At 46.0% G+C, this 20,087-nt stretch overlaps 1 protein-coding gene across 8 annotated transcripts in view; it reads left to right on the forward strand.

The window, feature by feature from the left end:
• Positions 1 to 20,087, forward strand: part of SLC23A2 (solute carrier family 23 member 2) — a 132,886-nt gene that overhangs the window by 71,375 nt on the left and 41,424 nt on the right. For all 8 annotated transcript variants that reach the window (XM_060612922.3, XM_060612932.3, XM_060612901.3 and 5 more), the window contains 3 exons: positions 3,915 to 4,013; positions 12,340 to 12,456; positions 14,473 to 14,630. In XM_060612922.3, the coding sequence (XP_060468905.1) occupies positions 3,915 to 4,013; positions 12,340 to 12,456; positions 14,473 to 14,630 (374 nt within the window). The remainder of the gene's footprint in view (positions 1 to 3,914; positions 4,014 to 12,339; positions 12,457 to 14,472; positions 14,631 to 20,087) is intronic.

A 20,087-nucleotide genomic window follows, 5' to 3' on the forward strand; every position in this document is an offset into this window, starting at 1 on the left:
TCCCTGCTGGACCCCGTGTTGAGTCAGAATTCCTTACAGCCTGGCACCCACTCCAGGTGGCCTCCTGGGGGCTGGCAGGACCGCATCCTCATTACCTGGTGCAGCAAGTGCTCACACGGTTCCTGGAATGAGTACGCGAGCCTTTTCCTGGGCTGGGAAGCATTTGCATTTCATGGTACTTCTCTCACTGAGAGTATGTGTAAGGAATAAGTCAGAAATGGGTGGGAATTGATCACTCCTGCCAAAATCTCTTTGGTGCCAGTATACGGATTGGAAAAGAAAAACATTGAGGTGAAACTCACACAAATGGTTAACAGTATTAACCATTTTACAGTGAACAATCCGTGACGTTTAATACATTCCTGGTGTTGTGCAACCATCACCTCTGTCTAGTTCCAAAACCTTTCATCACCCTAAAGGAAGCCCTGTCCCCATAGAGCAGTTGTTCCCCACAGTGGCTAGCGATGAGTGCAGATGTGGATGAGTTACAGCCGGGGTAGGACTTTCAGTCAGATCTGGGTTTCTCTGATGACTCAGTAACTGAGCGTTGTTGTTGTAAGAGAGTTCATCCTGAGTGTGTGTACCTCTTGGCGTCTCCGTGGGCTGAGCACTGCTGTGATGGGACTTGGAGCGTGGCTCTGATAGTTAAGAGTTTCCTGTTGTGGACTTGAACTTGGCTAGGAACGTCTGTGTTGCCCGCAGCTGGTTTTATGGCCCAACAAATGCCACAAACCCAGTTAGCTTGGGTAAAAAGCTATGGCATTACTTGAAGAGGTAGTTTTAGAGGTAAATCTTTATTTGAAGAGCCATAAGAAAACTCTGCCCTGTCAAAATTATGTAGGAGGTAATTGAGATCTCTGGCATACTTTTTGAAAGTAGCCTCATACTTGGGTATTAATCTGTATGAGAAGTTTAATTTTTCACTGGCCTGATTTCTTCACTTGTAAAAATAAGTGGATTGAAATATCTTTGGACCTCCTCAGTCTAAGGTATGCTGTTTAGATCTTAGTCTTTATAATTTCTCCCCTGTTGTAAAAAGAAGTTGTCCTCATTCTAGGAAATTCTCAAAATATATAAAGGGTAAAAGGTCAAAACAGCCCTACTGATTAAAGACAACCATGGTTAATATTTTGGTGAACATCTTTTTTTTTTTTTTTTTTTTTTTTTTTTTACTTTTTAAATGTTTTATTTCTTTTGAGAGAGAGAGCAGGAGTGCAAGCATGAGCAGTGGAGGGCAGAGAGCGAGAGAGGGAGAGAATCCCAAGCTTGCTCCGTGCTGCCAGCGCAGAGCCCAACTCAGGGCTCAAACTCACAAACTGTGAGATCGTGACCTGAGCCAAAATCAAGAGTCAGAAGCCCAACTGACTAAGCCACCCAGGCACCCCAGGTGCCAGTATACAGCAACATACAGACATACAAATAAAACAGCAGTATACAAAAAACACAGAAATACATGCTGTTTATAAAAGACCCAAATGCTAAAGCAGTATTGAGAGTGAAAAATGAAAAGTGCCCATCATTACTCCTTGTCCCCAGGGCAACCTTCCTGTTGTTGGTTTCAGACCTTTCTGGATCCTTTCCCAAGTGTTAAGGAGGTTATTAAGTTTTGTTTTTTTTTTAGTATAATTGTGATAATTCTAGGCTTACTGTTTTGTGGCTCTTTTCAAAAACTGTATTTTTTGGAGTTCTTATCAGTGCATCAGCTTATTTTTTTCTTTTTTAGTGGCTTTTTGATTATTTTCTTTTTAATGACATTATTTTTGAAATGGGTGTACCATAATTTAATGTTCATCATTATTTCCCCCCAACCCCATTGGTTATCTTTTTTTTTTTTTTTTTTGGATGAACATTTAGGTTGTTTCCAGGGATTCAGTATTTTAAAAATAGTGCATTCATCAGTCTTGAATGCACATACCACTTGCATGGATATTTCTGGAGGATGTTGCTAGGAGTTCAGTTATTGGATCCAAGAAAATGCCTGTTTTAAGTTCCAGTGCTAAGTTACCCTCTACAGAGGCCAGTCCATGTGATCTTCTCTGATAACTAAGCATAGCTTTCCCCCCAACACCCTAGTCAACACTAGATTCATCTTTTAAAATATCCCCCTAAGTTATGTTAAAAATGAAATTTTTCAAAAAAATTTCATTTCTATAAATTTAAATGAGGTTGAACAGCTTTTCGTGTGTTTTAGATATTCAGATTTTTTCTGTGAATTGCATACATCTATCATTTGCCCATTTCCTGTGGATTGTTTGCTTTATTTGCAGGTGTTTATGAACTACTGGTACCAACTTTTTTTTTTTTTTTAGTGTTTGTTTATTTTTGAAGGAGAGAGAAACAGAGTGTGAGTGGGGGAGGGGCAGAGAGGGAGACACAGAATCCTAAGCAGGCTCCAGGCTCAGAGCTGTCAGCACAGAGCCCAATGCGGGGCTCGAACTCACAACCCGTGGGATCATGACCTGAGTCAAAGTCAGATGCTCAACCGACTGAGCCACCCAGGCGCCCCCTACTGGTACCAACTTTTGTGGGCTATAGACATTGCACGGTACCTTCCCCTATGCCATCTCACCTTTTATTTCTCTTTAGTATACTTCGCAATATCAGATTTTAAACTTTTTATATACTTTGTCTTTTTTCTCTTATTTTAAAAATGTAGTTGTGCTGGGGCACCTGGGTGGCTTAAGTGACTGACTGGCTCAGGTCATGATCTCATGGTCTGAGTTTGAGCCCATGTCGGGCTCTGGGCTGACAGCTCAGAGCCTGGAGCCTGCTTTGGATTCTGTGTCTCCTTCTCTCTCTCTGCCCTTCTCCTGCTTGCACTTTGTCTCTCTCTCTCAAAAATAAGTAAGTGTTAAAAAAATTTATACAAAATGTAGTTGTGCTGTCATTCACACATACAGTTATTTTCAGTATTAATGTTTCAAAATAGATTTCTGGAAACGGAACCACCTGGCTAAAAAGTAAAAATATTTAGGGGTGTCTGGGTGGCTCAGTTGGTTGAGAGTCCGACTCTTGATTTCAGCTCAGGTCATGATCTCATGGTTTGTGAGTTCGAGACCCTCATTGGTCTTCGTGCTGACATTGTGGTGTCTGCTTGGGACTCTCTGTCTCCCCCCTCCCTCTGCCCCTCCCCTATTTGCATGTGCTCGCTCGCTCTCTCGAAGTAAATAAATTATAAAGAAAAAAAAAGTAAAAATATTTTAAGATTCTGCTGCAGGCTGCCAGAACACAGCCAGAACCTCGGACGACCCCAAGTGCCTTGCCAGGGCAGGCATGAGGTCTGGTGGCCTGCATATGTCCAGGGGTTTCCTTCCAGTCCTCAAGATGAGTTCTGGTTCTTACCTTGAGGGCCCAGAAGCTAGATTTTGTTGGCAAGAACGGCCCCCGTGCCTGTCTGATGCCACACACTACTGCCCGCACGCACCAGCAGGCTGGTTTGTGTTGTATCCACGGCAGGAAATGTCAGCACGTCAGGCGATCAGCAGTGCCTGACTTGCCCCTGCTGGGAATGCCACACAGAATCCTTAGCACGCGGTGACTCGGGCAGGGTTCTTGACCAAGGCTGCCCTTGATGCTTCCCACCCGTCCGGAGACAGCAGCTCCGGTGCCCAGCTGTGCCTCCCTTGGCCTTGGATGGAGCTGCAGGCCCCACTCCGTGGACTCTCTGGGGGTGCTCCATTTCCGGCCTCCCCACGATGCATTTCTCCTCCATCGGAACCACGTGTGGTCACGGATGCGGCGCACACTTGTCGGGAGTTCCTTTTAAGAAAATTCGAAACTTGGCTGATATGGTAGGCAAAAGACACACAGCTTGTGTCTGTTGTGAAAATGACAGAAGGTGTTTGGGGAGGATGTTTCCACATGGCAGAGCGGTGCATGGTGAAACAGCCTATAAATGAAGTGTTTGTCTTCAGGTGGTGATAAACGGAGGCGCCACGTCCAGCGGTGAACAGGACAACGAAGACACCGAGCTCATGGCAATCTACACCACAGAAAACGGCATCGCAGAAAAGGTACTCCCTTGCCCCAGCCTCCTCCCCGTCACGGGATGTGGCTGTCCTTCCCCGGGCTCGTCTCGGCCCTCCCGAGTGGGTGTGTTCCCTTCATAGTGGAAATAGAAGGGATGGTGAGGAGTAGAAGTTACTAACTTTTCATTGTCTAAATGGCGATTAAGGTGAGATCCATATAGAAGTTCTTATATTTAAAAGCCTTAGGATGCTGAGGGAGGTGGTTAAGAGTGTGAGTCTGGACTCAGGGCTGGGTGCTAATGACCCGGGCCCCGAGGGAATTACTTAAGGTCTCTGGGCATCATCCGTTGCCTCATCTCCAAAATGAGAATAAAAGTGTCAGCATCTGTCTTCGGTTGTTGTGAGGAGTAAATGAAATAATAACCTGTGTAGTTCTTAGCATTGTGCCTGGTACATACTCCGTTGGAGTGAACAAGATAATACAAGAAGCCAGCGGTAGCTTGTGTAGACTGAACAAAGGGGCGGAAATCACATGTTAAGGTGGGGAGAAGCTCCCCCTGCCTCCCCTGCCTCCCCCGCCATCCCATTTCCTTGAGATTAGTCTGTGTGACCCTATTCACAGAGGCCAGAAGAGGCCTGCCCAAAGAGGATCCAGATGCCTTAATTTCTTTTTTTACTCTGTATTGATTGGTCACTGTGCCCAATGCATGAAGAGTTTGACAAGAGGATATTTCCAGATTGTACTGTAGCTCTGAGACTCCTCAATTTCATTTGAGTTTTATTTGGTAGACTTTTTAAAGCACATTTTGTATTCGTTGTGAAAATTTGCTAATTTAATCAGTTTCTTTATTTCTAGAACCACTGTATTCTATTTTTTTTAAGAGTAATCTCTATGTCCACTGTGGAGCTTGACCCCGAGATTAAGAGTTGCATGCTTTGCTGACTGAGCCAGCCAGGAGTCCCCTGAATTGTACTTTAGATAGTGCACAGTTAATATTTTAGAAAGGGACCACTAGAAAGTTGATAAATGCAAACATAGTACCCAGCTTGGGCATTAATTAGCACAGTAAGTTTACAGTGTAATCACTAAAATGATAAAGAACAAAGAAATCATATTGAAATTCTGGAATAATCAAATTTTTGTGTCTGTGTATGGTTTCTTTTTTCCATTTTTGGCTCTCTTGACCAATATTACTTTTTGGTCAGGCTATTATAAATTTTCTGGAGGCTAATTAGATTCATGCTGAGTTGTTGACATTCCTGTGGTTTTGGATTCTAAGCTGCTCCTCAGAGTGCAGAAATTATAGTTGCCACTGTGGACATGTTGACCGACGCCTACGTCTGCAGCTGAGACACAGCCCGCAGAGTGGGATCTGGGCAGCGAGCTACCGCCTGGCCTGCTTGGGTCTCAGCATCCAAATGGTACATCTTGCAGCAGAGTGCTTCTGAATTCCCAGACTCGTTAGGTTGTATCTAGTTCTCGGGTACTGGGCCCTTAATCAGAGCCACCGGAATTTCCAGGGTATAGACTGTCATGATTTTAGACTTCCTCCTCCAGTATCCAGTAAGTGACGGTCACTTTTTGAAATGAACACCAAGGAGCATTAACACGCAGGGCTTTCTAACACCTCTAGTGGCACCTTTTACTGATGCTAGTGAACTGTTGGTAGGAAAAGTGTCTAGCTTATTTACATTAGCACATTTATGCTAGACATTCATTTACCTGTTTGAAAATCTTTTCATTGTCGAAACTTTGATACATTTGTATTTCCTTGAATACCAGTGAGATGGAATATCTTCCTGTTTCATTGGCCACTCTTCTTGTTTTATGAAATGGCAAGTTCAGGGAGAAGAGCTACCGTGTACTAAACAGTGCTAATGGTCCAGGCCTTGGGCTGAATGCTTTAAGCAATGGGTCACGTTCAGTCCTTACCAAAGCTCTATTAGAAAGGTGCTGCCACTATCTCTGTTTTAGAGAAGAAGAAAATGAAATGTTTAGGATTTCCACTGTCTTGAATTTGTGCAAAGAAAACTTCATACCAAAGAATGCTGCTCTTTGGGATCTTGCTTTTCAGAGGGCAGTGACAGGCTGTCTCTGGACAGCTGAGCATGAGTGAACAATGCGACATTGCAGGAGAGATGGGGGAAGTGGGGGCCCGAGAGATCATCTTATGCGTTCTCCATATTCATGCTTGTTTTCCTAATTATGGCATGCTCTCGGTTGTCATATGTTCACTTAACGTTATACAAAACTTAACTACTAATGGTAAATGCTGGTTAATATGGTATTAGCCACAAGGTACCCATCTTGGAATGTGCTCAAAGACATGTATTCCTAAAAGGCCCAGAAGGATCATGGAACAGTGAGTCTGTAAGATAGCATTGGGACCCACACCCAGTATGTTCTGAACTTGATCTCAGTATCATTGAGAATTTTCAGTGAGGGATGTTGAAGAATTGATTTTGTTTATAGAGAGGGCATTTGGAACAAAATGAAGTAAATACAAGCAAAAGGTTTAGATGTTCCCATTGAAATACCAGCATTTTGTTGTTTTACAGATTCCCCACCACATGTGTTTACAAGAGCTTGTGAAGTGGTTGCAGGGGTATTGGGCAATTTGTTATTAATCACAACGTCAAAAAATCACGTATTTCTCGTAATGACTAAAGAGCAGCTCTGTTTCTCCCTGGGAGGCCATGTAGTATGGTGGCAAATGGAGCCTTTGGGGACAGCCTGTCTGTTCAGATCCTGGGCAGCTCCCTCAGTCTCTCAGAGTCTCCGACTCCTCGTTTGTGAAAGGGGTTATAAAGCACGTAACTTCCCAGGGCCATCGTGAGGAAGAGAGGACAGGGTGTAAAATAACATGAGGCTTTTAGGGAGCAGAGATTGTCGAAATGTGAAAACGGTCACAGGTGAACTATTTACAGTGTGTCCTCGCTTGAATATCCCACCCAGCTGGGCACTGGGATCTTTGGCTGCCTGCCGGTCGGTGCAACAGCTGTGTGGTTGCAGTTATCGCCGAGTTCGTTATATAGAAGATAAACTTGATTTCATAATGTTGAGATTTCTTTTTAAAGTTAAAAGTCTTTTTAACTTTCAGTCCTGTGGATTCTCTTTACCACCCCCCGCCCCTGTAGTTGAGATACTCGAAGTTCTTGAAAAAGGAAGTTCTCTTGGAATAGATTAAACAAGAACACAGCATTGGTAATTTTTGAAGGGTGGAGACAGGTACGGGTGGGCATTCCATATTTCCACCTTTGTATATGTTTGGACAATTGTGTGATACAAAGTTGAGAGAATAATTGAGTCATAACTTACTGTTGCTACTCTTTCATTTTTTGGTATTGATTGTGGCTGTGAAGATACCAGGTCAGTCTTGTTTTCTTCTTTTTATCAGTATCTTGATCTTTTTGGCTATTTTTGGATTCTTTATTTATCTTTGATATTCAGTAACTTTACATAGATAGGTTTTCATGTTGACCATTCTGGGTCAGTTTTTTCTGGCACTTGGAGTATTTAACGTTAAAGATCATTTTACTTTAGTAAAGCTGTCTTGAATTCTATCTTTATTTTTTGTTTCAGTCTGTTCTTTGGGTTTTCTTATTTGGGGGCTCTGATGATAGGTGTTTGGATCTGCCTGCCTTCTCTGGCTATCATTTCTAATCTCCCTCCTGCCCCCCCAACATTGTTTGATTTCTTTTTTTTTTTTCTTCCCCAGCCTGTGACCTTTACTGTACTATTCATGATGTCTGTTTTCTCGTGTTCTTCTATTCTACTTTGTTTTTTAATTTTTTTATTTTTTTATTTTATCCAAATTCTACCAACCCATGTTTTATTTCCCTTTGCTCTTAAATTTCTATTCTGGGGCCATTCTTAATACAATGTTGCAATGTTGGTGGTAAAGTGCATTCTAAAATATCTGAATACAATGTGCAACGTTGGTGGTAAAGTGCATTCTAAATAGGTTTTCATTAATTCATTGAATACTTGGTGGGTCTAATTTGCAAACGTGTTCTTTAGTTCTTAGAAATTTTTAAATCTCTTCGATGAATTCCTATCTTCTGTTTTCTTTGTTCTTTTCTGACTTTTTAAAAAGTTTATTTATCTTGAGAGAGCCTGCAGGCTGGGGAAGGGCAGAGACAGAATCCCAAGCAGGCTCTATGCTGTCGGCGCAGAGCTCGATGTGGGGCTGGATCTCATGCACGACGAGATCATTACCTGAGCTGAAATCAAGAGTCAGACTCTTGACCAGCTGAGCCACCCAGGCACTGTCTCTGTTCTACTATAACTTTGATTTGACTTGACTTGACTTGACTTTATTTTATTATTTTATTTTTATTTTATTTTATTTTATTTTATTTTATTTTATTTTATTTTATTTTTAAAAACTTTTTAAAATTTATTTTATTTTAGTTATTTTTAAAGCCTACTATTTCTGGGTCTGTTCCTCCAGAAAGGAATCGTCTAGACTCCTGTGGGTGTTAGCCTGGCTTTTGTAACCTGGTGTCTGGCATTCCAGAAGCAAATGAGGATCCCACTGTTCATGACTGCATTTAACCTCTGAGGCGAAGTCTTTCTGGTTCATGCTCTTAAAACAGTACCTTTTCATATCTTGAAGGATGAGGATGGCAGTAGGCAACAGGGTATTTGATTGGTCTGTGCTGTTAAAGCCCATCCTCTTCCCTTTCCCACTCTTATCTGTGTCTGCAAGCATAGAACCTGTTGGGGCATCTTTAGGTCAACCAGCTCACTTCTTCACGCTCTTCCTCTTTAAACACCCAGGTTTTAGATTCCTCCCACTCCCCAGTGGGTCACAACTCATGTGAATGCTTTACATATTCTACCAGGGGGTTAATCTAATTTCTTCTGTTCTTGTTTACTTCATCTTTGTAAATTTGTGGTGTGATCATTCCTTCTGTGTGCTTTTAGGAGTTAGAGGAAGTGACAGGTGGTCAGTCTACCATATTTAACTGGAACTCAAAAGCTTTTTTTAAAAAGACCAATGAACTTGATCTTTGGCGGACCTGATTAAAGAAAAAAATGAGAAAGCATAAATATATATTAGCAATGTGAAAGGTGATGTAAGAATTGTGAAGGAGGATATTTAAAAAAAATTTTTTTTTAACATTTATTCATTTTTGAGAGTGAGAGAGACAGAGCATGAGCGGGGAAGGGACAGAGAGACAGAGGGAGAGAGAGAATCCGAAGCAGGCTTCAGGCTCCAAGCTGTCAGCCCAGGGCCTGACGCGGGGCTTGAACTCATGGACTGCAAGATCATGACCTGAGCTGAAGTCAGACCCTCAACCGACTGAGCCACCCAGGTGCTCCGTGAAGGAGGATGTTAACTACAACTTTATGATTATCAGTTTGAAACCCTGTAGCAAGGATTGGCAAGCTATATCTCGCTGGCCCAATACCTATTTTTATAAATAAAGTTTTATTGGAACACAGCCATACTCACCTGTTGGCATACCATCGAAGGTTCTTCTGCACTACAGTGGCAGAGTTGTGTCGTGACAGAACTATATAGCCCACAAAAGATAAAATATTTACTATATAGCCATTTACAGAAAAAGTTTGTTGACTCTTGATCTAGCATAAATTATTTCCTAGAGAAAAAGTGACCACAATGGATCGCAAAAATGCTAGACTTGGTAAATAATGATAGAGGAGGTTGAAAAGGTTATTGACAGTCTTAAGGCTCTAACCAGAAAGCTGAATTCTGAGTTTCCTACTCTTTGATGGGCAGGTAATTACCTAGTTCTTTAGATTATTTCAGACCATAGAATAAGATGGAAAAGTCTTTTGAAAATGACATTGTTAACCTGTTAATGTAGTCATCGAAAAAAGCTTTGGGAGGGCCTTTTTTTCCTTTAGTGTTTTAAATGGTTTATATTTTCATGCAGTGATAATTGAGTGTAGTACCATAGCTCACAATGGCCAAACACATTCCTGTCTCGAGGGTGGGGGGCAGTGCAGCATTTTGTCTTCAAGGGTTAATTGACCCCCATGACCACATAGTTTCCTACTTTGTGTCATCTTAATACCATTCATGGGCATTTATATTAGTTCCATTTATGAGTTATGGAACCACCCTCATTACTAAGAAAAATGGGGGGTGTGTGTACATGTCTTAGTGAAAGACCCTAAAGAGGACAGATAATGAAATCTTTTCATTTCTGTTCTTTTTATAGTTAAAACCAGTTGTTTTGGAATCACTAGAATAATATTGCACACAATATTATTGTAATAGGTTGTCCAAATCTGTTAATTGTAGTGTTACTATATACTCTGTTTTCAGATATTTTTTGTTTCTTTGTGGGCAGTAGTACCCCTACCTGTGAGGCCATGGGTAATAAGATGGTATTGGATTGTCCTTTGTATAATCCATAATTCTATCATGTGAACAAAATGGTCAACTGAGTTCACGGATTCCCAAAATCTGAGTTGAGGGTTCTCGAATATAGTTCAGTGGTTACCCAGATGGACTCACAGAATTCAGGAAAGCCATTAAACTCATGATTATAGTTTATTTCAGTGAGAGGATACAGATTAAAATCAGCAGAAGGTACATAGGGCAGGGTCCAAGGAACTGAAGCATTCCATTGTCTCCTCCCAGTAGAGGCATGTGGGCAGCACTTAATTTTCCCAAAAACAATGTGTGACAACCCTCAAGGATTGTTCAGTCAGCCAGGGATGTGTACTCCAGCCTTGGCATCCAGTATTTTGATTGGGGCCAGCCATGTTAAGTATGGCTGACCCACCCATGTGGCTGATGTTAGCATCCAGCCCCTCCAAAGGTCATACTGATGCTGTGTGGTTCAAGGCCCCCACCATAAATGGCATTGTTAGCATAAACCATTTGGGGCAGCCCAAGGCTCGAGGTAGACACACTCTTAAGAGCAGCATATTCCCAGAACTCGCAGGTTCTCTCCCACTTGCCAAGCAAGACCAAGCTGTTTTTGAAATGTGTGAGGGTTTGGACAACCCAGTCCTGCTGTTGTTCATCCTTTACTGCACATCACCACATATATCACATTTTCCATACACATGTACTTTCTCTACCATCCCTTTTAAAAAATCCCAGATTTTTAAAAGACTTACATAGTATATTTTAACTCATTCAGGAATGCAAATCTGCCAATATCCATTGTTTGAATGTAAGAAAAAGTTCTCTGAAAGGTCATACTCCGTTCTCATTTGGATTAACTCAAATGTCAACTTACAGCAGACATTTACTTTTAGGCTTTAGAAGGTAAGGCTGAACTGCATCACTCCTTTTGTTCAAGAATATTTGGCCCCCAAATCCCTGTCCACCTCTGCATGGGAAATCAAGCGACAGACAGAGTCTGCATCTTTCTGTGGACTGTATCCGTGGACAAGGGGGCACAAATGGGGCTAGGTATAGTCAGAAGGTCGCTATCCTTACTTTTTTTTGTGGAACATCTTTTAATTTTGTTTCCTGTTAGGCACTTTTGTAAGTACAAAAGACTTAGGAAAAAATGCTCATCGTGGATTCTAAGAAACTGTTCATAGAGTTTTAGAAACCAGAGCAGTTTTAAGGGTACATGGGGGACTTGGGGTTACCTTCAGTTTTCTGTTTAGCTCAGAAGTAATGCAGACACTGACTGTAAACGTCTAGACTATAACCTAACGTGTTCAGTCTTGGTGAAAATTTTGGGCTCAAAAAGCATGCAACACCTAATATTTTTAAAGTGTGTAGTAACAGTGGGGTGAGGGAAAGAGAAGAAAAAAAAAACAAAAACCACTGTCCCCTAAACTATAAGCAAAGTTTTAGTCTTTAAACAAAATTGAAATCTTCCTATCTCTGTACTTAAAATTTTGCTCTTTTCACTCAGCATTGTGTCTGAGAAGCAGTGTTTTGTTAGGAAGGCGTAGGACTTGTTTGGTTTTTAGGGTACAGAGATCTTTGTCCTTGCAGGAATGGGATGGGGTAGGAAGGGCAGATTAGTGCTCTCTGTTTCAAAGTGATCAGCATTTCATAACCTTTTTTCCTTCGGGGCACCACTCAAGGATTGTTCATGCCAAGGTATCGCTTTGTAGACTCAACCTGGGAGAGCATCCCTCTCCATGTAGGGGTTCCCTAGGCTTGGGGAGAAGTTCTGAGCAAGCTGGGTGCTCTTGGGGATGAGTCAGTGACAGGGGATATCAAGCCCCCAAATTCTGAGGACAGCTCGTCTCACTGAGTGGGTTGAGCATTGTGTAAAAGACAGCCAAGGCTTATTTTTACACAAGAGAATGGCCACCACTTTATAAAGTTGTTTTTCAGTAACTGTGGGCTGTACTGAGCTGAGTTACTATTACTCCTTGCTCTTGTTAAACAATTCCTTTTCTCCCTCTCACTCACAGAGCTCTCTCGCCGAGACCTTGGATAGCACCGGCAGTCTAGACCCCCAGAGATCGGACATGATTTACACCATAGAAGACGTCCCCCCCTGGTACCTGTGCATATTTCTGGGGTTGCAGGTAAGGTGGTTCCCTTAGGATGTGACCACCAGCAGATGTTCAACTCATCTGTCTGGATCCTTTAAAAATTCAGTTTTGATTTTTATTATTGCTGACTTTGTTATAAATTACTCTTTTAAGAATGATGACTGGGACTTGTTAGCATCCATTTCAGGGTAGTGAAAGGAAGAAAGGAACAGGAGGAGGAGGTCAACCAGGGAACAAAGGAAGGAAAATGTTCAAGGAGTGAGCAAGATCAGTGATGTGGAAGGAAGGAGCAAGGACTGTAGAGATCTAGAAAGGGGAGGGTACAGGGAGGGAAGAGAAGCTTTCGTCTTCATTCCTACCCGTGCAGTCCAGTTGTGGTCAGCTCTGCCACGAAATGTGGGTGACCCTGAGAAGCGCTGTGTTGGCCAGGGCACACATGGGAGGCTCAGTCTTCTCTGTAAAGGAAGGGAAGCATTGTTGTGGTAGAGGTTGCAGGTTACAGTGTGAGCAGAGAGTTCAGGCCACCAGGGCAAGGGGGTTGGGGCGGGAGGTGACCCAGGCTGACACCAGGTCCCTGCATCTTGGGTATTTTCCTCCCCTCTTCCCTCTCTCCATCCCCTTTTCCCTCTTAGGGATTGGAGTGGGGCTTTTGGAGAAGAACATAAGTTGGGAGGCCCTTTTCCCCTGGCCTGTATTTGCCTTGGCTGTTTTAGCCTGGACTCTGTTGGGGGTCTGACCTCCCTTTCTTCTTTTCTCAAGTTGGAATGGGCTGTTCAACCTGAGGGATTTCAGATGCTGAGAAAAATCGATCCCATCACCCACACCGGGGTAGTTACTTGGAGGCGGGGCCATACCTGCCCACACCTGATGCTTCGGCCTGGTTTCTAGCACTCCCCCACCTCCCACCCTCGTCTCCCACACAGGCATGAAAGCAGTTGGTCACCCCGACTGAAAGGTGTCTGACAGAGGAGGAGTCACGGCCAAAGGAGCTAAGGGGTCTTTAGGTTCAGGAAACTCGCTTTGGGGAATGTTTGTGTTATAGGTGTCTCTGGAAGTGTGCCCTGGTCCAGGATTGGGAAACTCTATGTGCGACGTGCCTTTCTTGACAATATGCAGTGCTCTTAAGCTTGTGAGCAGCTCTGCGAAGTCCTGTACAGGAATGCTCTGTTCCCCGCGTGGAACACCCTGCGTGTTGTACAGTTGAGCGTCAGGGGCTGCACACATTTTGGCAAACGTGAGCAGAGATGGGGGACTTGGGAAGGAAAGTAGGAAGTTTGCAGAACAGAAGTGGGAACTGAAGAGACAGGCCTTTGGGAGGAAGGGACGTGAGCAGTGAGGGCCAAGAATGTCCCTCCAGGGCTGAAAGGGTAGGGCTGGGGCCTAAGGGAAGAGGGGATGGGCTCTTTCTAGAGGATTCCCACAGCTACCATATGTCCATAACCCTTCCCTGATGGTAGTCAAATAATGCCAGACCCTAGAAAGAGATGGAAAACACCCTGTGCAGTGAAGCCTGTGTAACTTCAATCCACAGACCCCGAGAGAATTAAAAAAATTTAAAAAGCAGATTAATTATCTCAAGAATATAGATGTAGAAGTCCACATGAAATATTGGCAGATCAAATCCCAGAAGAAAAACCTAGCATGACCAACTAGGATTTGTTTCAAGAATGGTACCATGCAACACAATTCACGCCACCAGATCAGAGGAAGAAAAGACCTAGGATTTTAGCAATTGATGCTAAAAAAGCATTTGAAAGAAGCAGGTATTTCCAGTAAGAGTTGTGTAAACAAAATCACACCAGTGCTTGAATCATGTGCTCTGTGCAGGCCTGGATTCAGGTGAGTGGTAAGACAGAAAAATGTATTAGAAAGGAGAAATGCTAGAAAAGATAGATGATGTGGCACACGATGTGCACGTATACACCAAAACCAGAGATTCTTCGCGTGGGCTGTTTTAAAACCAACGGGGCAAAGTTAGTATAAAATCCAAACACACACACACACAAGGAAGAGTTTACTCTTCCCTCAACCATCTCCTGTCGCCCATAGCACTACCTGACCTGCTTCAGTGGCACCATCGCTGTGCCCTTTCTGCTGGCGGATGCCATGTGCGTGGGGTACGACCAGTGGGCCACCAGCCAGCTCATCGGGACCATTTTCTTCTGTGTGGGAATCACGACTTTGCTGCAGACAACGTTTGGATGCAGGTGAGATTGGGATGCTGAATTGGGATGCGGAAGCCCCCTAAGGCATGAGCAGTGCCGCTCACCTAGGGCCACACGGAAGAACCAGCTGGAGTTGGCAGGGAGCATGTCCTACTGGCCAGTGCGCCCCCCTCCCCAATCCTGTGTTTCCTCTCTTGGTCAGTGGCCCTGCTTCTCGCCCAGGTGTGCAAGTTGGAAACTCAGTCTCTCTCTCCGCTCCTTCTAGATCCCCAGCCGGTGGGGCTCATTCTCTCCAGTAGCCCCTCTCTGCCCCACTTCCTTTAGTTCAGACCTGACTGCCCCACTCATGCCCAGTTGGTTTCCCGCCTCCAGAGCTGCTCTCCTCCCCTCCTCCCCACTCTGTCCCTGGCCCTCTTGCTGACACCATGTCTTCCTCCATGCTGCCGGGTGCTGGGCTGCAGCCCCCACTCCCCGTTTAAAAATCCAACTGCGCCCACTCTTCAGGTTTTTCCCTTTCGCTCTGTCCCACCGAGCGCCCTTCCCAGCCTGCCTCTGAGCCCCGCACCCATGCTACGATGAGCTCCTTCTGGAACCTGCTGTTTCACTGTCCTGTGCTTGGCTCCCTAGCAGCCAGGAAACCCTGCTCATCCTCCTGGCCTGCCCCCCACCCCCCACCTCTGTGAAGCATCCTTGTCTCTTCAAGGCCCTGTTGCTGCCGCCTCTGAATCCCCACATGTGAATCTTGTGCATGGTCTTCTAATGTGGCTCTTCTTCCACTTTGTCCTTTTTTGTTTTCATGTCTTTTCCCACTGGATTGTGCTCCCCTCATTGGTGCCAGGGCTCTGGCTTGTTCATCTCGCTTCCCCAGCCCCCAGCTTAGAACAGGTGTGGAGCTGGCTCAAGAAGGAAGAGAACCGTCCTTGCCTGCCTCTTGCAGGCCACTCGTGCCTCTCCTCTCTCCTCTTCCACCTTCTTCACAGTATAGCCTCTTCCTTGGCCCTGGGCTCTGCTTACAGGGTGGAGCCTGCTGGGGCAGGACTGTCCCCAGGGGAAGGGCAGCAGGGCACACTTGTGAGTGCTGTCTCTTGCTCCGTTAGAGACAGCCAGAGGAGGGGTTTGCCTCCCCGGCGGGCGGTACAGGAGGGAGAAGATGAGAGGCAGCTTGGGAATCACTGACTGTATTCCAAGGAGTCAGAATCCTCAGGGACCTCAAGAGGGTTGCCCTTACTTGGGGACGGGAGAAATACGGGAAGGGCCGTGAGCAGTGTTAAGGCGATGTCCTGGGAAGGGATAGGGTCAGCTCCCTGGCAGGTCTGCTGATGGAAGGAAGGCGGTGGAGGCTGCCCAGCTCTTGGAATTGTCACACCCCAGTCCCTGCAGGCCCGCCTGCAGCCACTGCTCTGAGCAGATCCGTTCCCTCAGTGGGAGGATCTCCTTGGGTGATCCGTGAGGGGAGGGGCAGGGTGTCATTGACCTGCTGGGGGGCAGGGGATGTGTTCTGGGCATCCCATGGAGGACTTGAGTTACTTTCTTAGAGCCAGGTAGGTAACTTTGGGAGCATCTTTCAGTCTTTTGATAGAACATTCAAGATTCTGCACTTCCAGTCTAAGTGTATTAAGAAACTTCTGTTGGCTGACTCCGGAGCGTTACCTTGTACACAGGCCACCAGTTCTCTGGGGGAGTTGTTCTTTTTCTAAGCAAGTGACTCACTGTGGAACTTGTATCACAAACCATCCATGAACTGGGCAGTGCTTAGAGTTGATGGTGCTGGTTGATCTGAAGAGGGGAAGGGATGCGTGCGTCTTCATTGTGGTAGAATACGCACTGTGCTCTTAGTCCTGTCTGACGGTGGGGCCTGGCAGCGGCAGGCACAGGTGCCTGCTGGTGACACAGAAGGGAGGGGTGGGGACTTTCGGTGAGGGCTCTCAGTCATGGGAGGGCACCCGCTCAGGAACATCTTGTCCATTCTCGGGGCACAAGATGCGTAAACAGAACAGCTTGGGTCTGTGCATTTCACCCCTGCTGCCATGCCGCTCCCAGCAGCTGAGCTGAGGAGGACAGGAGAGGGCTTTGACGTAGCTGCTGGGACGGGACATAGCTGCTGGGATGGTTCGTGGCCCCATCATGCAGAGCTGTAGCGTGTGTGCACGGGCACACATTTGCACGCGCAGTACAAGTGCTTGGGTCTGCACTCCATGCCCAAGAGGCTCGGTGAGAGTAGCTTTCCCTGCTCTGTCTTGCTGGAGGTGTCAGGGAAGCCGCACCCATGTCCTTGGACGGCATGAGCAGCTGTGAGTCCCATCCTCACTGTGGTGGCCCTCTGCACTGGCACTAAGTTGGGAGGGGGTGGCTCCACGTCTGCCAGCCACACCAGCAAGTATGTGCTGCTGGATGGGGTGACTTTGTGTGGTTTTGTCTTGGGATGTGGATTTTCTCTGGCTGTTGGCGTGTGGAGTGGTGTCCACGTTCTTTATCCGGGAAAAGAGGAGGAGAAAAGTATGGACTAGTTCCCACTTAGCAAACAGTCTTTATATAAGGCCCTGGGTGACTGGCTGGCCCCAGCTATGGAGGCAGTGAAGAGAGCATGTGCTGCAAAGCCTAAAGGGCAGCCACGTGCACCTTCGGAGATTTGCAGTGATGTCCTGGGGACTTGAAGGGAGAGTCACAGGGGAGTTGGCAGCATGTGAGATAGGTCTTGAACACTCAGTAGGCCCCTGGCCCAGGAGGGTTGAAGGAGCATTTTCTGTCCTGGGAAGGGCAGGGGCAAAGGCAGGAAGTCAGGCTGGTGAGTGCTTCCCCTGACCAGAGGCTGAGCTGTGGGCCCATCTCTGATACTTGGGTGTTATCAACGGGGCACAGGGAACTTGCTAGGGCTCTGTTGGCAGGGCACTTACCTACTGGGGTTGAGCCTTGAAAGACATTACTTGGGTGCTATGTAGAAGGGGTTATGGGCCAGATTCAGGAGATCAGGGATATCCAAGAGAAAGGCAGTGGGGATCCATGCAAAGGAGTCTGGTGGGGAGATAAGGAGAATGTTAGAGGTGGCAGAGTCCAGATGTGGGATGAGATAGCTAGCCAGGGGGCAGCGGGAAGAGACAGACAGATGGAGGCAGAGTGAGTGTGTGTGTTTGGGGGTTGAGTGATGAGTTTAGCTGAGTTTAGCTCTAGCCTGCATTCTGGAGGTCTGTTCCTGCCTTTGATGTTTAAATGGAAAGAAAAGCATGGGGTGTGCGTTTCATGTGTCTTGATTAAAGAATCAAGATTGAATGAATTTGAGCAGCTGCCCTTGGGACTGGAGAGATTGGGCTTGGGCGGGATGGGGAGCAACCCACCTCGCAGTGTCAGTCCCTTGGGTTCCTGGCCCTTCCTGCCAGGGTTAACTGTTGTTCTACTTCTCTGTGCTAATAGCATATTTTTCTTGCCTGGGATCCTAGCTTCCATTGGTGTGGATTCCCAACTCTGCAAAGCCTTAAGCTGTTATTGATACATTCTTTTCAGTGTCTGTCCACCTTATACTTGAGGTCCTGCTGAGCAAAGATGAACTGAGATGGTGAGGTGGGTGAGGGAATTTTCCCTCCCTGACTGGCTGGTCACAACCTCTGGGGTTTGTTTGCTGCACCTATATATTCATGTGTCCCTCCCATCTCCCTGTGTCCCCTGCATCTCCCCACCCTTTCCATTAGAGCTCTAACTTCTCTAATGCCCTCTTCCCTCCTTCCACTGGGCTCCAAGAGGCAGGGCTCCCCTCTCCAGCGGAACCACCTCCTCGCCCTTGTCCAGTTTCCCGTAGGTTGAATGGGAGAAGAGCAGAAATCCCCAGAGTGGCCAGATACCCAACTTCCTCCCCTCCACGCCCCCTCTTCCAGTATTGCCAGCAGAGCAGGGCTGGCAGTCAGATCTCAGAGTGAGGATCCATCCGTGGTACTCAGACGCTCAGGAGGGGCTGAGGGTGAGCATCCCCGGGTCTGTTCCAGAGACCCACCAAGTCAGTGCTGCCAGAGCTGGCTGCATTGCTGGTTCAGATTGAGTTGGGATGCACCTATCAGCTGTTTAATTGCGTATGGTTAATTTTGCAGTGCAGTGATGTTGCTTTAATGGATGAATAATATTAAAAGTCAAACATTACTGTTTTAAGGAAAACTAATTTTGAATTGCAGCTAATAAAAGTAATTGATGTATTTTTTGAAATCAAGTTTTGGGATATTACAGTGATTGAACTATAATCCCATGGGAAGGGAGAACCCACAGTACCCAGTATAAAGCATTAGCTGAAGCCATGTGGCAAATGATGGTTTCTTTTCCTTTCATACATGGAGTTCAGTGAGCACAAGAAGTTACGGGGACATACTCAGCCCCCTGACCTTGGGCAGATGACCTCCCCAGCTGATTCCGTTTGTGAAAATGAGTGGCAGCTTTTCTGAAGGTGGCCTGTAGATGACGTTTTGCCATTATTCTGCTTTTGTATATTATTACAAGCTTTCTACAGTAGGTTTGAGAAGTTGTGGAGTATGAATCATATGAAACACCTTTTAGTTCTGGGTGCTAATGTGGGTCCTCCTCCCAGGCTGTGAATTATCATCTTAACAGACTTCTGCATTTATTTCCTGATCACAGCGAGATCATTTAAATACAGAAAGCAGTTGGGGCAGAGAGGATGGCCAGGGAGGGACAGTGCAGGAGGGGAGGGCTGACGGAGCCTGGAGTGAGGTTTATTCCTGGTGTCATAGCTGTAAGGATCGTAGGTGGCCTGTGTATGCATGTGCACGTGTGCAGCCGTGTGTGTCCATGTGTGTGTGCATGTGTGTTTGCAGTTTGGTGCCCGTTTCCTTGGGCTTAGAGCAGCAGAAGGACAACATTTCATGTTCAGTGTTCCTGATTTCTAGGACCTATTTTCAGACCCCGTAGTGCCTGAGTTGTGTACATGTCTTTGCATATTTGCCCAGCACATACTGAGTACCTGATGCTCCCCTGCATTGGTTGCAGTGGGTGCGTGGGGCTTAAAGACCAACTGTGGCCCGTGGCTTTGAGGAGCGGGACCTTTCCTTTGAGGAAGCTGGGGTCTAGAGCAGAAGAGGGAGGAAAGTGTCAACACCCCTGGCCTATGGGCTGCCACCGGGTCATCCCTCCTCCTCGTTTCACACGGGCACCCTGCTGAAGAGTGGTGCGCTGTTCCGGGAAACCCATTTCATTCTGTAAAAATAACCGGAATTGGTAGGGAAACTGAAGGTAAAGCAGATGCAGGCCTTTGAGAACTGGGCACGAGCCCAGAGTGCCAGCTTTCAGATGCCGCTTCCCGAAGGCTCCTTTGGGGGATATGTCCCGTCAATTCCCCGCCCCCCCCAGTTGGCTGAGGCCACACCACATGTGCTGCAGACCCTCCTCCCTTCACTGCACACCTCCCCGGGCGCACTCGGTGGTTTCCTGTCCCCAGGTCCTGATTGTTTTGAAATGACGGTCGTGGGTCGCAGTCCCTGACGTGAGTGACTCCATGGCTTTAGT

Source organism: Panthera onca, chromosome A3 (assembly GCF_046562875.1).
Source record: "Panthera onca isolate mPanOnc1 chromosome A3, mPanOnc1 haplotype 2, whole genome shotgun sequence".
Taxonomy (NCBI): Eukaryota; Metazoa; Chordata; class Mammalia; order Carnivora; family Felidae; genus Panthera; species Panthera onca.